This window comes from Mandrillus leucophaeus, unplaced genomic scaffold, assembly GCF_000951045.1.
Source record: "Mandrillus leucophaeus isolate KB7577 unplaced genomic scaffold, Mleu.le_1.0 Scaffold210, whole genome shotgun sequence".
Taxonomy (NCBI): Eukaryota; Metazoa; Chordata; class Mammalia; order Primates; family Cercopithecidae; genus Mandrillus; species Mandrillus leucophaeus.
This window is the reverse complement of record NW_012102144.1, coordinates 1,557,398-1,574,893: the sequence shown is the minus strand read 5'-3', so window position 1 is coordinate 1,574,893 and position 17,496 is coordinate 1,557,398. Positions and strand designations below refer to the sequence as shown.

The 17,496-nt window shown below is 43.8% G+C and overlaps 1 protein-coding gene across 2 annotated transcripts in view; it reads left to right on the top strand.

The window, feature by feature from the left end:
- Window positions 1-200: 200 nt before the first annotated feature.
- The window catches only part of ADAMTS9 (ADAM metallopeptidase with thrombospondin type 1 motif, 9), a 185,666-nt gene continuing 168,370 nt past the window's right edge, over window positions 201-17,496 (top strand). For both annotated transcript variants that reach the window (XM_011980349.1, XM_011980348.1), the window contains exons 1-3: window positions 201-652; window positions 1,228-1,628; window positions 6,776-6,938. In XM_011980349.1, coding sequence (XP_011835739.1) covers window positions 538-652; window positions 1,228-1,628; window positions 6,776-6,938 — 679 coding nt within the window. In that variant the 5' untranslated portion in view covers window positions 201-537. The remainder of the gene's footprint in view (window positions 653-1,227; window positions 1,629-6,775; window positions 6,939-17,496) is intronic.

Sequence of the window (17,496 nt, the reverse complement as noted above, 5' to 3'; positions counted from 1 at the left end):
GAGTCCCGCACGGGCCGGCCGAGGAGGGGACATGGTCTGGAAGGAGGCGGTCCCCGTTCGTCTCGCTTTCTCCTCCCCTCTCCTCCTCTTGGAGGCGTGCACCGGGGGCATTTGAGAGGCTGTGGACCCGCGGCCCCCCCGCCTCCGCCCCCCCAGCCCCCCATTCAAGAAGCCGCTCAGCTATCCCGGCCAGCACAGGGCGCCTGGCGCGCCTCGGAGCGCAAGTTCCTCGCCTTCTCCTGCCCGTTCGCTGGGCATTATGCGGCCAAGCAGCCGAGCCCCAGTCCTCCTCCTCCTCCTGCTCCTCCGGCTCCTCCTGCGGCCCGAGCGGCTCAGCTCTCGGCAGGCGGCGGCGTTGCTCAGCCGAGCGCAGACGGGACCCTCGCAGCGAGACCTCAGCGACTCCTAAAGTCAAAAGTTGGCGGCGGGCGCCGGGCTCCGCGCGCTCTCCACGGCCGCTGCCTCGCGTCGCCGCCGCAGCCAAGGAGGGCAGGAGGGAGGGGGGTGGGGGCAGCGGAGGGAGGGGTGGGAAGCACCATGCAGTTTGTATCCTGGGCCACACTGCTAACGCTCCTGGTGCGGGACCTGGCCGAGATGGGGATCCCAGACGCCGCGGCGGCCGTGCGCAAGGACAGGCTGCACCCGAGGCAAGGTAACCAGGCTCCGGCCCCCGGGACCCCGCTGGCCCCGACGCCGCCTCCCGGTCCTCGCTCCCGGGCAGAGGCACCCCACAGCGGAGGCCTCTCTCCTTTTCCTAGAAAGAATTATCTCCCGCTTTGCAGCCTCTCCCTTCTTTGGGTCATCCCCAATCAATTGCTAGGGAGGGACACTGTGGAAACGAATTTAGGCAACCCCCCCCCACCTTGCTGTTAGCCGGATATATCCCCCATCCCCACTCCCACGCTGCAAACTAAAGTAATTTAATAATTGGGGGCACCAGATAGCGTCATGTTTTATTTTATTCAGGTTATTTATCAATATCTTAAATCATATATATTTTGACTTGTTAATTGTCTGGCTCGGAATAGTGTATCCTCAGCACCTAGCACAGGTCCTGTTACTGGCACATAGTAGGTGCTTAGCAAATATTTGTCCGCTGATTAAGGGTGAAGGGATTGGCTCGAATGGGCTGGAAAATAAGTCAGAACAAAGTCCCCACCTTCGTTTTAAATTAAAGCTTGAGGAAAAATGAATTATTGGTTCATATACCTCTGCTTCTCTCCGCAGTGAAATTATTAGAGACCCTGAGTGAATACGAAATCGTGTCTCCCATCCGAGTGAACGCTCTCGGAGAACCCTTTCCCACGAACGTCCACTTCAAAAGAAGGCGACGGAGCATTAACTCTGCTACTGACCCCTGGCCTGCCTTCGCCTCCTCCTCTTCCTCCTCTACCTCCTCCCAGGCGCATTACCGCCTCTCCGCCTTCGGCCAGCAGTTTCTATTTAATCTCACCGCCAATGCCGGATTTATCGCTCCACTGTTCACTGTCACCCTCCTCGGGACGCCCGGGGTGAACCAGACCAAGTTTTATTCCGAAGAGGAAGCGGAACTCAAGCACTGTTTCTACAAAGGCTATGTCAATACCAAGTCCGAGCACACGGCCGTCATCAGCCTCTGCTCGGGAATGGTAAGTGGGCGCGCGCCACCTCCTCTCCCCTTCCGCCTCCTCGCCCGCCTCTGGAAGACTTAATTGCCCTCTAAGCCTAGAGACCCTCACTGTGGCGAGGCTCCCCTCCTCTCCGGCGTTAAATATCAGCTAGAAACTCGTAGGGTTTGGGTAGCTAGCTCTGTGCGTGCGCGTACACTGCCGTGGAGCGCACACACCCGCCCCCAGGGGCTTCTGGATGTTTCAGAGCTTTCTGGAGTTTGGACTCGGTTCAGCGGCGCATTGCCCAACGCTGCGAGGCGGCCTGGAAGTCAGTTTCCAAACTCGGAGAAAGTTGCTGGAGTTGCGGTTCCCTGCAGCAAACTTGGCCACCCGGGAGCCGAGCAGCTGAGCGCAGGGCGGACCAGACTCCTCATTGGTGCGCCTTGCATCGGGGATGTGGGGCTGAGGATCCGCTGCCCAAGGCACTGGGAGTTCCTTGCGTGTGTGTTGTGGAGGGCGGTGCGTAATCTAGAGTCCCCGCTTTCTCTCAGGGCCTTTATTCACGCGCCAGGAACCCTGAGGCTGAACTGGATTGACAGGGAGCAGGTCCCGTCCCAAGAACGGAAGGGTGGGCCGAGGGCTCTGGGGGCGGAGGAGAAGGCGGAGCCTACCCCGGACGCTTTGAATTGGGGTGGAACCGAGAGTGGGGGGTGCAGCGCAGTCCAACTCTGCACCCTACTGGTGGGGTGGCCGGGAGAAACAGGATAGTGGGAGACAGCCTGGAGAGGCTGTCCGGACGTGATTTCGGTTCCTCTGGGGTTTCTACTACTTAGGGGTTCCAGGGAGTGGAGAGAGGGAGCCTGCGGCGCACGTTTCCCTAGGGACTGAGGCAGGGCGGGGAGACCGCCTTCTTGCGCTTCCAAATACGCATTTAGCAGGGAATCCACGTTGGTTCCCCGACTCTCTGCCGACCCCTGCACGTGCCCACCAGTGGATCTTACAAGGCATCTGCCCCCGACTTCCCGACATTTGAGGAGTCGCTGCTGTACGGTTCTGGCCCGAGCAAGGGTGGTCCTTGACTTTCCTAAGCGACGTGCGTTTCTGCCACGCGCGTGTGACGCAGAAACTTACCCGGGTCAGTCTCTCCCAGCGCATGGCGCTGTACGCGCAATGGGGTCGTAGGCAGTGTGCCCGGTGATGCCTTTACTCTTCCCGAAGCACCCACAGCCCCTCCCTCCCTTTTCTAAGTGGGGCCTTGGATACTCACCCCCGGACACTGGGCTGCTCCATCAGTGCGCTGTCGTTCGCGGCTCTCAGAGTTCCCAAGCGCATCCTTCCTTCTCTGCCTCGCATTGGAAGGATCGGGTGGGGAGCATGGCAAGCCTGAAGCCTGGGAGGGGGTAGTTCTAGCCTGCTGGGATTCAAGGAAAGGGATAAACCCCTTTAGCCCCCAGCAGAGCGCCCGGAGCCGTGGCTCCCGAAATGCGCTGTCGAGATTGTTTGGGGGTGGGCGGAGACGGCAGCTTGGCGAAGTGGGAGGGGGTGCTGCGGTGAGTCATCGCTGCCCCAGGACTTAGGGCAAGAGCTCCGGAATCCTTCCCGTCTTTGAAAGGTTAAGGCTCGGATAGGCAGAAGTCAGCCGTCTGAGCCCAGAGCCTGGAGTGCCCCCAGATTCCAAGATAGTAACCCCCAATTCCAGGACCGTAGGGATAGGACTGCGTGTGTACGTCGTTTGTAAACAGTCTTTACTCCTCCTCTCTCCCCGCCTCCACACCCGCTGAAGCCGAGTGGCCCCAGCAGTTGTATAAATATTTTACTGCGCAGCACCTTCATTTTCATTGGCAGTTTTAGGTGGTAATGGGCACGTGGTTTCTTTGGGAACTGAGGACTGGGGCTTCAGAAACGACTACCTGTACTGTAATAACCTCATTTATATTGCGTTTAATTCGCAGTCTGCCTCTTTTGGGGAAAAGGGCCCTCATACATCTTAAGGATATGCGCTCTGGCTCTTTGTATCTTCAGTCATTAATCTAGCTCCAAAACCCCTGCCCCTCTGTCTTCCTTCTGGAAGTTATCTCCTCCCAAGACTTACCCTTACCACATATGTAGCAGTGGCGTCATGATGTTGCTAGTTCTTCGCCTAGGAGTCTTCCAGGAAACTCTTGGGAGTCTACCAGATTTTGGAGTGGGCCGTGCCATCCTGCCACCCCTAGTCACTTGTCAGTTTTTCTGAATTTCATCTGAGATGGGTCGCTCACCTCTCCTGAACATCTCTACCCTAAATCTATATCCCTTCACTTTTCTCCCCCTCTCTCCTTAGGACTGATGTCTAAGAAATATTACACTGGGCTTCTTCTCCAGTCTTTCTCCTCGATCGCTAACTCCATTTGGCATTTGAGACTATTTACGGTGCAGTCAGACTATTTACACTGCTTTCTCTGCACCCCACTCTCAATCCTAGTCTTCATTGCCTTTGTGCCTTTGAATTTACTTGGTCTTCTCACTCATCTTCACATACTCAAATCCTACCCTTCTTTGGAGGTGTATATGATTTATATCTCTTCTTTCCCAGAAGACCTTTTCATAGTTCCCCAAGTTGATGTCATCTCTCCCCCTCCACCTTCATAGACACTTCTGAGAGTCTCTCTTATGATGCTTAGTATGTTCTCCCTTACATCAAGGTTCTTGGTACACATGTTTTATCCATTTCTCCTTGGCAACAGGGTCAGCATCAACTCATTTTTCTTCTATATTGGAGCTTTGTATGTTGTGCTTAGTATGTACTTAGTATGTACTACGTATGTATACTTAGTATACATGTTTGAATAAATAGTCACCTTAACCAAGAAAAGATAACTCTTAGGCCCACCTTTGTGAATCAACAGCACGATTAATTTTGGCATCATATTGATACGATTTATTGAGCTCTTATTATCGTCTGCCTGGCTATTATAAATAGTTTACATATGTATTATCTCATCCAAATCCTCCAATAACCCAATCCTCAAAACAACGCATTTTACTGACAAGAGAAAAAAAAATCTGAGACTTTGAGAGCCAGAGACTTGCCCAAGGTCTCACAGCTCATAAGTGGCAGGGTTGGGATTTCAACTGGGTCTTTCTGATCCTTGGCACTTAACCATAGACCAGAGACTGATCCTGTTCTCCTGAAGAGAATTTCAGGGTTCTTTTCTAAAAAGGCACAGGACTAAAGTCAGGTTAGACAGCACTAGCACTGTCCAGCTGCTTCTGTACCATCGAAGGGGAACTTGGGCCCAATCACTTCCTCCTTCTGTGTCTTGGTTTTCCCATTTACCAATCAAAGGTGGCAAATCGTCACCAGCTGAGCTCCCTGGCTCTTTCCCAGGACTCGTGTCTCTGATGGGTTTCACATGTTATGATATGCGCTCTAATTTGTGCTGGGAGAACACCAGAGTTGTGTATTGAAAACAGGCAGAAAGTAAATTTATTAAATCACTTCTCTGGCAACTAGCTACTCTCTCTCTTAGTCTGACCACACCTGAGCTGCCCTTTTCTTAAACCAGGGGCTCATAAATCATGTGGAGAGCTTTTAAAACAAAAAACATTCTAGATCCATCCCTAGAAATTCTGAATCTGTGAGTAGTGGGTAATGCGCCAAATCTAATTGGAAAACAAAAACAAAAAATCTTCCCAGGCAATTTTGAAGCTAGCTGTTTTGGGGAACCAATGGCTTAGCCTAGTGCTGCTCATACTTTATCATGCATAAGAATACCCTGGGAGCTCATTAACATTTCAATTCTTGGACCCTGCCCCTAAAGATTTTGATGCAATAGATCAGATTTGTGGTGGAGCACAATTATTTGAATTTCTAATAAGCTCCTGGATGATGCTGATGCGGATGCAGTTGCTGATGTTCAGGGAGTCATTTTTCCTGTGTCAATGGAAGGATGCAAGGCATCAGATTTTTTTTCCAGCATGGGAAATGGGAAAGTGGAAGAGAAGAGAGGAGCTTGATTTCTCCTCTTAAATACCACTCAGCAACGTGGCATAGGGAATTTTTCAGCGTTCTTGTAATTTTTAGTTTGGGTAGTTCAATCTTGAGGTATCATTTATCATTTGCAAAAACTGGATATGTGGGGTGAAAAGGAGCAAAAGTGACTTGCAAGGTGCTTAGAATGATTAGGAAGAGCAAATTTTATCCTAATGGTTAGAGGCTAACGCTGGCAACACCAAAAACCGTTCATGAGTCCTAAGTCTTTGCAAGGTGTCAGGCATTTTGCTAAGCACTTAATTATCATTATCTCCTTTAATCTGCACAGTAACTCGTTACATTAAGTATCTATCCCCAGCTGACAAACAAGGAAGCTTAAGCTCAGAGTGGTTAAGGAACTTGCCCAAGGTGAATGGGTAGGTGGTGGTGCTGAAACTGGAACCTAGAGCAATCTGGCTTCAAAGCCTTGCAAGACATCACTCCCCTATTTTGCAAAGGAAAGGGCTGGTGAGAGGATCATGTGCCAGCATTACAGGTGGTACCACCTTGAATGCATTGTGGCCCAAATATGCTTCTTGAATTTGAATCAATGGGAAGACTTCAATAGGACAGCTTTTCCTGCTGCAATGCATACTTGTCCCTAAGTTTCCAGGCTCTTTAAGTTTCCAAGACTCTTTCAACAGCCTGTAGTAATGATTGGAACTTGAGCCCTAAGGAAGTATTTCTTAGAGACAGATTTGGATAGCAGGTACAATCAACTGGAGTCAAACCAAGAATCAGTTACTGATATGACACTTTGGAAGGCTGAGCCAGGAGTTCAAGACCAGCCTGGGCAACATATTGAGACCGCCATCTCTACAAAAAGTAAAAAATTTAGCTGGGCATGATGGCATCCTATAATCCCAGCTACTCAGGAGGCTGAGGGGGATCGCTTGAGCCCAGGAGTTCAAGGCTGAGTGAGAGGGCGAGACCGTATATCTAAAATAATAAGAATAGTAAATAATAAATAATTTTTAGAAAATGTACTGATATGACAGAGAGTGAAAATAAACCACTTCTCCACATATGTTGCAGCATTTTCAGTTGAAACAACCCTTCTGAAAAAGAATTTGGGTAAAATGACACCATCTTTACTTGAAAATGTTCTTTTGTTTTTCTTCCTCCCAATGACTGAGTTATGTTAAATCAACCTCCTATCTCTCTTCATTTGCAGCTGGGCACATTCCGGTCTTATGATGGGGATTATTTTATTGAACCACTACAGTCCATGGATGAACAAGAAGATGAAGAGGAACAAAACAAACCCCACATCATTTATAGGCGCAGCACCCCCCAGAGAGAGCCCTCAACGGGAAGGCATGCATGTGACACCTCAGGTATTTGCTTCTTGCTTACACAGAGAGCCCAGCTCTTTGAGATGGGTAAATTGCTCTACTACAGAAATGTAGCTCTCTTTCAGTCTACAAAGTGCTACCATATGCATTATTGTTTATTCAGTCCTCAAATGAGGTAGGGATACATACCCCACTGTACAGATGTGGAGACTAAGGAGAGGTTTAGTACCTTTTCACAGGTGCACAGCTAAGAAGTTATAAAGTCAGGATTTGAACTCAAAGTAGTGACTCCATGCCCTCTATGGGCAGAGCTGCCTTTTTGGTTGAAGTTGCTGATTTTTAGGGTTCAGCTTGAGTAATATTCAGGTCGTGATAGTAGCACCCTCAGTCACCAAATGCTTGTATTTTTTTTGGCATCTTCTGTTCATTTGGGTGTTTTTTGTTTGTTTGTTTCACGATGTACGGTTACAGAAATGTCTTATAAATGGAAGTCACAAAAACGTATATGTGTTTGTTGAATGTTTCCTATAAACTTCAGGTTTGCTCATGTTCTGTGACTTAAGGAACTGTAGGCAGGTACCTGTATGTTACGCCATGAGGTACCAATCAACCAGTCAAATCCTATGTGCCCACTGCTAGTCTCCTTCCATCCTGGCCAGATTCTTTGAGGTTTTGTGCTGATGTGTTTGGCCATTGTCAGGGATACATCATTCTGGGCACCCTGGAAAGCTTCTGTCTGTGTTTCTCCATCTGCAGTCTTGTAGCAACACTCCACTGCCTCAGAAGCCTGGTTACTTTCTGCCTGATGATAGGTTATCCTATGAAATAATTCCTCAATTTGGTCCTGCATCTTAGGTTGTTCATGAAAATACTTAAAAAAAATTCTTGGACTTCCTGTCTCTAAAACTTTTATCTTTCTTTCTATTCTTTATTTTTAAAATTGCTTCTCCAAATTAAATAGCATCTCCAGGTTTTTCTGGTATCTCCAAACAAGGCCAAAATTCAAGACCACCAGGGAGTTTCCTCAAATGCTCCCCAGAGGATCACTTACTTCATCTTATACCTGTACCAGGTTGTTCAGTGGGATAGCATGTGCTATCCTATTCTCTCCTGGAATTTTTATTTCTAAAGTGAATCCTTTAATAAAAGATAACATTGACCATTTATAACCTACAAGTAGCCAAATTTAAGGGTGTAGCATTGTAGGTCTTTTGGCTTTATCTCATCCAGTTCTGTGTTCTTACCACCACAACAAGATGGAATATAACTGAAGCATTCTGTCAGACTCGAAAGAACCAAAGGATACGAGGAGTAGAGGGGCAAGTATACTTAGATAGATCAAAAACAATAGTTGCAGCAGCGGGTACAGAGTCAAGACTGCCAGACACCAGCAAGTTTAATGGACAGGACATTTATCACATTTTTGACTGTGCTAATAAGACCATTAGCACATTGTACCATAACTTCTTGACTTCCCAAATCTGTATTAGCAAGTACACATTTTAGACGTGTATAAATGTAAATATAACATGAAATGTATATGTAACATACAGAAATGAAATTTGCAATTTCCCTCCTTCCATCTTATTTGTATATATTCAGAAGACACTGAAATATTTTTTTCACTAATGAATTTATTGACCAATGACACTTTAGGGGAGTGTCACTGGTCATGACCAATTTATTGACATGACCAGTGACACTCCCCTAAAGTGGCTACAGGTCAACATTTTTAAAAATGACTATTTATTATTGTTTTATTCTGTACATGCATTATGCAAAGCACTGTACCTGCACTACCTTGCTTAATCCTTATCACAAACCTATGAGGTAGGTACCATTCCTAACTCCATTGTATAATACCTGGAAAAGGAGCTGAGATTTACAGAGATGAAGTAGTTTGCCCAAGATCTCACAGCTAGTCCACAATGATGACCCATGTTTGTCTGTCTTATTCCATGACCCATTTTCTCTGTGCAGGAGTCTGTGTGGAAAAGAGAGAGGGGGCAGAAAAAGAAAGTCTTAATTAATATTGTGATTCAAAAAAATCTTCAAGGTTCATTTTAAAATATTAATTATGCAAGTTAATGGACATTTGATTTCCTGGGCTGGAGGAAATGTCATTGTCAAACCCTGTTAAAAACACAAAGAAGAGTGAATCTTAAAAATGTCAAGTTCGAGAACAATGAAGATGCCTTAGTTAAAAAAAAAACAGTATTTGGGTTCCAGTCATTATTAAGGTTGGTGCCTTTAAGTACCACCTTTCAAATCACCAATGCCAGTATTTTTAGTTTTCTTCCTAGTGTGTGCTTTCTCCTGACCAATATGGCGTGCCGTTCCTTCATCCCATGTGATGAACGAGGAGCCCAGCAGTTTTGATCAGCTCTTCCAAAGATTGCTGCTGGGCTGTGCCACTCTGGTCTCTCTCTTCCAGCTACTCTGCACCTCTTCTTTGAATTCAGATGCAATTTCTCAGGACAGTTTAGAATATGGCACGATTCACCAGCAGGCATCAGAGGAATGGACCAACACGTCAAGGACACCTCTGAAATCAGGTAGCCTTTGCACAGGGAGTGAAAGTAGGTTGGGGTGGGAGTAGTCCCTCTTGCCAGAGAGAAAAGGGGCTGCCTAGCAATAGCAATCCATTCAGATTCAGTGATATACCTTCCTTCCCAACCACCAATCAAGAGCAGTGGTTGGTAACCAAAAGTAACCTTTAGAAGTACTCTGGGAGCCTCATACAAATGCAGATTCTTTAAAACAAAACAAAACAAACCCCTCTCCCAGGCAAACGTGATGAAGCAAGAATCAGTGGTTTTAATAGTGCTCCAAGTGATTCAGATGTTTAGCTAAATTTGAGAGTCACTGCTAAAGTTGGGTTTAAGGCAGTAGTCATTATCTGTCACTTGCTGTTGGCATTGCTGTGAACTTGACTTTCTACATGAGGGCTTTCCACGTCTCCTCTTCTCATAGAATGATAGAATATTGGAACTGGAGGAGTCCTTAGCAGTCTGGTCTAGGCCAACACTCTAATTCTGTGCAGATAAGGAAACTGAAGTTGCAGGATGTTAAGATGCTTCCTCCCAGGAGTGATACCCTATATATTCAACACCAACTCATCCCAACTTTCCCTAGCCTTGGGAGAGAGATCCTGCTGAGCTAGGTGTAACCCTTTAGTTACCAAATCATGGGAGTTGGAGCAGGGCAAGACACAATGGCTGTGACACTTTCACATGCAGATGGAATATATCTTGGTCATTTCTGAGTCTTGAGGTATGCCTAATTTTCAAAAAAGGATTCTGAGATAAGTTAGAAAGGGAAGCATAGAAGGAGTCTTCTGCAATGAAAGCTTTATGGGTTTAGAAAGGAGTCTACAACTCTGTTTCTTCATTCATGCGTCCATTCATTCAGTTAGCCATCAAGTCTTTATTGACCAACTCCTCTGTGCCAGGAGGAGAAAACCAGTAACCGTCCGTATTCCTGGTGAGTTGTATGACTTTAAGCACACTTTATAATATAAAGTAAGAATAACATGTACCTTTCAAGATTGAAGTTAGAGCTAAATGAGTATGAAATAATGAAAGCTGCCAGGACAGTGTTTATTTAGCAGGTGGTAGACAATCACAGAATGGTAAGATTTTTTTTTTAAGGGTTCATGAAAATAGAAAACAAAACACCACAATAAGGAAAGGAAAACTCAAAATACGAAAATTCAGAGCTAATAGCCTAGTGCTTCTGGGTAATCATGAAGGGTTTAGGGGACTTGCCCAAGGTCACCCTGCCAGCTAGTAGCAAGGCTGAGGGTGCTTTCTGTCCCCTTGTTTCCTCTGTACCCAATGCAGCATTTAAACATGTTCTTTCTTGCAAGTTTCTCTTGGCCCAGTGGCTGCCATTCCCAATTGTATCTGTTTTGTCGTCACTGGTTATGTCTATGTGTATACATTTGGGTCATTTGAGTGTCTCTGCATTTGTCTGTCTTTTCATCCTATTTGTGAGTTCCTTAGGGTTCAGGATGGGAAGTGGGGTGTCTTCTCTCCCTATGGCATGCCCTTGTGACTGCAGTGTCCTCTGCACACCGGGTCCTCAGTAAAATTCACTGTGCTCACTGCCTGCCAGCCCCACACACCAGGGGGACAAGCGAAAGGCCTATGGGAACCCTTCGGAGAGTGGCTTGCTTTTATAAGCCACTTCCTGCGGATCCTTCCTATTGCTTGTTTCCGGATGAAATCCCAAGTTCTGTTTCACAGACACTCTCTATTTGACCCTGAGTTTTGTACAAGAGGATTTAGTGGTTCTTATCAGTGCTTCCTGGTAGGTGGGTGAGAGAAAGGCCGGGAAGAAGGCTGTTTTGTTTGCCTGGGCCTGGAAGACAAGTGTTTTTTCTCTAACTCAAACTTCTCCCTCACCTTCCCATGTCAGCAAGGCCAGGTGATTTTTGTTTCTTAAGGCATTTAAGAACTGTCTACTCTGTGACCCATCAATGCTGTGCCTAAAGAAATAATCGGAGAATTGTGTAAAGGTGTTTATGAACGAGATCCAGTACAGTGTTATTTATTATAGCAAAAGACTGGAAACAGCCTAAGTCCTCTTTGGGAGGAAGATAGATCAATACATTATGACGCAGGCATATAATGGATTCCTATGCATCTGTTAAAAATGATGGCCTGAATTTATGTTACCAAACACAGAAATATATATTCAGTGAACAAGCAGGTGATAAACTAGTATGTTTGGTAGGATTTTTTTTTTAATGATAAACTGTATTTGTGTACATGTGTGTAAACAGAAAATCTGAAGTAAAGACATGAAAATATTAACAGTGATTATTTATGGTTACTAGGAACATAGGCAGTCTTTACTTTTGAAATTTTATATTCTTATATTTTGTGACTCCTTTGCTATGTTTCTATAACAGTTTCGTAATCAGAAAATACAGATAAAATGAAATGGGGACAGTGGCATGGATTTATTTTGCTAGACCCATTGAACTTGTCACTGGAGACCAATAGCCAAGTCACATTTTGGTCTCTTAGGATCTTAGGACCTTAGAAGTGGAGATTATCAGTCCTTTATTTTCTTGCAATGAGGCAGTCTCAATAACCAGACAGATAAAAATCCTGCCTCATGTCTACTTCTTTGGGACATCTGTGGCTGGTTAAAGTTGAATCTCCCATTCACCCCAGCTAAATTGCCTTGTGCCTGTTGGACTGACCCTAGTATTATTAAGATTTCATCTCCATTAGGCACTGGTGACTCTGTTTGTCACTCCCATGAGACGGTACCATCACTTCCTGATTGGGATTTCCAGGCTGCCGTTACAAAGGCTGGAAAACATAAGATGATAATTAAAGACATCATCTGTTAGGCTCTTATGTGCATATGGGATCACTATGCTACACACTTTGCACACATTATCATATGTAATACATTCATCAACATTGTAGGTTAGGTATTATTACCCCTATTTTACAGTTGAGAAAATTAGCTCAAAGAGGTTGAGAAACTTGTCCAGAAGGTCACGCAACCAGGAAGAAGACAGTCTGAGCCTTAACCCAATCTGATTCCAATGTGCTATACTGTGGGTAGAATTGCGTTGAAAACACAAATGGAAACTGCTATCTAGAAACCCCTTTTTTGGTTTGTTTGGCTTTTTGAGGCAGAATCTCACTCTGTTGCCCAGGCTAGAGTGCAGTGGCACGATCATAGCTTATTATAGCCTTCATTTCCAGGGCTCCAGGGATCCTTACACTTCAGCCTTCCAAGCAGCTAAAACTAGAGACATATGCCACCACGCTTGGCTCATTAAAACAAACCAAAAAACATTGCAGAGACAGGATCTCCCTGGGATTACAGAACCGAGCCATCATGCATGGCCTGCAAACCACTTTTTAACTTCAGGTTTTGGAGCATCTTCTTTGACTACCATCTAATTTCCATTCTCTAGATGATACTAATAAGAATTGACATTTGCTGAGCATGTATCATGTGGTAGGCTCCGTTCCAAGCACTTTACATGGATTACATATTTCAATTCTTACCGCAAACTCCATTTTGCAGATTGGAAAACTGAGACACAGAGAAGTTCATAATGTTGACTTGCCCAAGGTTATAAAGCTCATAAACATACCATTTTCTTCAGCCCTTATGTCCTGGTCTAGTTAGGGGATATTTTTTGGCCTCGGCATTGATTTGACTGCCTTCATATATAAACTATTTCTGCTGGCAGGAATTTTTAAATGCCTGTCTGGAATTTGATTTGATTTGAGGAAGGCTGCCTGGTGCCTGAAATTCCCACCAAGACTCTAATGACTCACAGAGGCCTTGTGTCTGTCTCCAGCAGACCTCTGATGGAGTGTATACTTGTTACACATTAACCTCTTGGATCCCATTAATAATTTAGCATAGATTGGCTGATTAGATTAGCTGCCCTTCGAGTGGTGCCCAAATGGAGTGAGAGACAGAGCTGGGGAGCAGACCCCTGAGGGGGCTTTTGGTGAAACATTCGGGGGCAGCCTGTGGGTTCCAGGCAGTGACAAAAGCTTCGGCTGACTTCAGAATCCTGCCTGGGCCCCAAGCAGGTCAGTGGTTGGTGGCTAATTAGTGACTTATGCTAGGAACTGGTCTGCCTGCACTTTCTCCACACACTTTCTGCATTCTTAGACCCTTTCAGCCTTGTAGAGATCAAGAGCAGGCAGCATTTAAGGAACTCTGTACTTGGCAATGTGAAAGCACATTATGATTATTTCATTTACTCCTACAACAGTTCGTGGGAGGAAGATGCTCTGATTATTCCCATCTTACAAATGAGAAAGCTGAACTCAGAGAGGTGAACAAACTTGTCCATAACGTGCAGAAGAGAGGTGAACAAACTTGTCCACAGTGTGCAGAAAGGGAAAAAGCTGGCACTGCAACTCAAGACTGATTATGAATTTTTAAAGACAGTTATTGCCATTTGGTATTTATAGTTTGAGCCTGATTTCCTTTCATTTTCCCCTTTTTGTTCTTCATCGGAGTTTATACAGTTTTTCTCTTTTTTATAGTCTTCAGTGACTTTCTGTCAAATAAACAGTCAGTATAAGCAATGACCTCTAAAATCCTTGGTAAATTATTAGAAAATCACTGTTTTAAATACATTAATTCTGTATTTCTTCAACTTGATCTACTGAATGGTACTTATAAAAATTCTGCTTTCCTTTTTTTTAAAAAAAAACTTTGGTATTAATAGGGCAGTACTCCAATGAAGTCATTAAGAAATAGTAAAAAAGAAACTTCTAATACAGGAATTGTACCTTCTTTCATCTGTTCCCATTTATTCATTAATTTTTTTTAAAAAATCATTTTGTTTTTAAAAACCATTTTATTATGAACATCTTCAAGCATACATAAAGGTAGAGACAATAATAAAATGAACCACTATAAACACCATGAATCTTAATAATGACTAAGATTTTTCTACATTTGCTTATTTTTCTTTATGCTGAGTATATTAAAGCAAACCCAAGATACCATCTCTAAATATTTCATGATAAATCTTTGAAAAGTGGAGATCTTTTTGTATGTAACTATAATAGTATTAATATTTGATACATAATATGTATCAAGTAATATTATAAATAATGTTTCAGCAAAATTAACAATGATCCCTTCATATCACCTACACAGTACCTATATTCAAATTTTTCTCATTGTCTCCAAAATGCCTTTTTACAATCATTGGTTAGATTGTGATCTAAACAGGGTCCACACATTGCAACTCATTGTTGTCTCTGAAGCTACTTTTCACTTTGTTGTCCTTATTGCTATTGTTAAAATTGCTATTTTTGTTCTAGTTTTAGTTTTGCTGCATATAGCCCCTTTTTCCCTTCCATTGCTCTTAGTCTTTGCTTCATCTTTATCATCATAAGGTCAGGCTGCAGTTGCAAGGATTTGAAAAGCAAGGCCAGCCTCCAAGGCCAGCGCAGGTACCCAGAGCAAAGCCCCTGGGCCATTAAACCACTTCTCAGAGTGATTTAATTGAAGGGAAAAGGCAGTATCTTTGGGAGGTGTTTTGACTCCTTGTCTGAAGTGCCTTGATAGCTCTCATTGTGATGTTCCTATCAATAGAAAGATCCTCAATTTACAGTGTCATCATGCATAGGGTGTGTGTGACCCATGCATTCTTGTTAGGTAATTTTGTGAACATCACAGAGTGCACTGACACAAACCTAGATGGGATAGCCTACCACACACCTAGGCTAGGTGGTACATAGCCTATTGCTCCTAGGCTACAGACCTGTACAGTATGTGACTGTACTGAATACTGCAGGCAATTGTAACATGATGTTAAGTATCTATGTATCTAAACATAGAAAAGGTAGAGTCAAAATTTAGTATTACGATCTTAGGAGACCACTGTCATATCTGCATTCCATCGTTGACTGAAATGTTAAACTACCTTTTCTATCCTTAAAGGATCTCCCTCACCTGTGTTTTGAAGCCCAGAAGGGCCAGTTTGCAATTAGGAATGTAAGGTGGCAAGTTAGGTTTGTACCTGAGATTAGGACTCATTTACATACAAAATACGCTTATTCCCCGAAACCTTTTTTGTGTTGTTGTTTGAGAGTCTTGCTCTGTTGCCCAGGCTGGAGTGCAGTGGTGCAATCTTGGCCCACTGCAACCACCACCTTCCAGGTTCAAGCTATTCTTGTGCCTCAGCCTCCCAAGTAGCTGAGATTACAGTGGTGCACCACCACACCCAGCTAATTTGTATATTTTTAGTAGAGACAGGGTTTTGCCATGTTGGCCAGGCTTGTCTCAAACTCCTAGCCTCAAGTGGTTCATCTGCTGTGGCCTCCCAAAATGCTGGGATTACAGGTGTGAGCTACCATGCTTGGCCCCCAAAACTTTTTAATTAAGCTTCTGGATCCAAACACAGCCATAAGAGCTGCCTGCTTTACACCTTCTGTGCCATCTCAGGACCTTTCCCTGTTTCTTGCTAATCATATTTTAGGAATTCCTGACACTTTGCTTCAGAAACCCATTCCCTGCTGAAGAAAAGGGGTGCTACAAGGATGAATACTTGATAATATGTTCACCTTCACAGGAACCACCTGAAACTGGTTAAGATGCACATCGTTCTTTAGAAGGGACTTCAGAATCAGTAGAAGGCTCTGACAGAGGGCCATCTAGCTAACAGAGGCAGGAAGATTTTGGTGTTGACCTGAGAACCCTCCAGATCTTTCACTTGAGTGGGCTTTCTTTTTAAAGTAAGACATGGCAAAATTTCTTGAGTTTCTTCATATGAGGGGATAATCCCACTTTGGTTAATAAAGTGCTATTTTATCATGCATTGAGGTTTAATATTTGCACCTTTGTATCTGCCAAAGATAGTTTCTTTATGATAATTGTATCATTAAAGAGACTTTATTATAGCCATTTATGGCTGTGTTTTCTCATTTGACTTTTTACCTCTGGACCAGATATCTTCATGGATGTTCTGTGCAACTGAAAATCATTAATAAATAATCTGAATATCACAAAAAGAGCATGGGTGAATGCAAGATCTGATATGGTGTGCACATGTGACTGAATAGTGGGCTTTGAGAAGGAGCAAAGTCAAACATGGGGCAAATGTTGGCACAAGTCTTCCTTTTTATTGATTCTCAATTCTTATATGACGTTAGAATTAGAATGAGTGTTAAAAATGCAGTTGCTGTGTGGAAAAAAGTTCAAGTTAATGTGATTGGCTTGAGAATTTTTCTGCTAATTTTTTTTTTTAATTTTTGATAAATCTTTTTATTTTCCATTAGTGTTTCCTAGTGTTTTCCTTCCATTTCTCTATTAATGTATAATTTACATACCATAACATTTAACCTTTCTAGTGTATAGCTCTGCAGGTTTTAGCAAATGTATAGTCATAGAACCATCATGATAATCACGTTATAGAGCAGTTTTTGGTGTCCTTTGTAATCAGCCCCTCTCCCCACTCCTGTTTTCTGTCTCTATAGTTTTGTCTTTTGCAGAATATAGAAATAATCACTAGGCACAGTGTGTTTGAGGTTCATCCACATTGTTGCCTGTATCAGTAATTCATCCTTTTTTATTGGTGAGCAGTATTCCATTGAATGGATATGCCACCATTTCTTTAACCATTACGTACTTGAGCAACAGTTTTTGACCATTACAAATAAAGCCACTATAAATATTTGCATACAGATTTTTGTGTGAATATAAGTTTCCACTTCATTTGGATAAATACCTAGGCATAAGATTACCGGCTTAGGTGGTTAATGTATGTTTCACTCTATTAGAAACTGCCAATATATTTTTCAAAGTGGTTGTGCCATTTTGTAGCCCCACCTGCAGGGTATGAAAGTTCCAGTTCCTCTGCATCCTCTCCAGCACTTGGTATTGTCAACATTTTGTTGTTCTGCTTTTGTTTTTTGAAGTTTAGCTATTCTAATAGGTGTTTAGTGGAATTTCATTGCAGTTTTCATTTGCATTTACCTAAAGACTAATGATATTGGGTATTTCTTCATGTGCATATTTGCTGTCCAAGTATCTTCTTTGGTGAAGTATCTGTTCAAATCTTTCAGCAATTTTTTAAAACTTAGAGTATTTG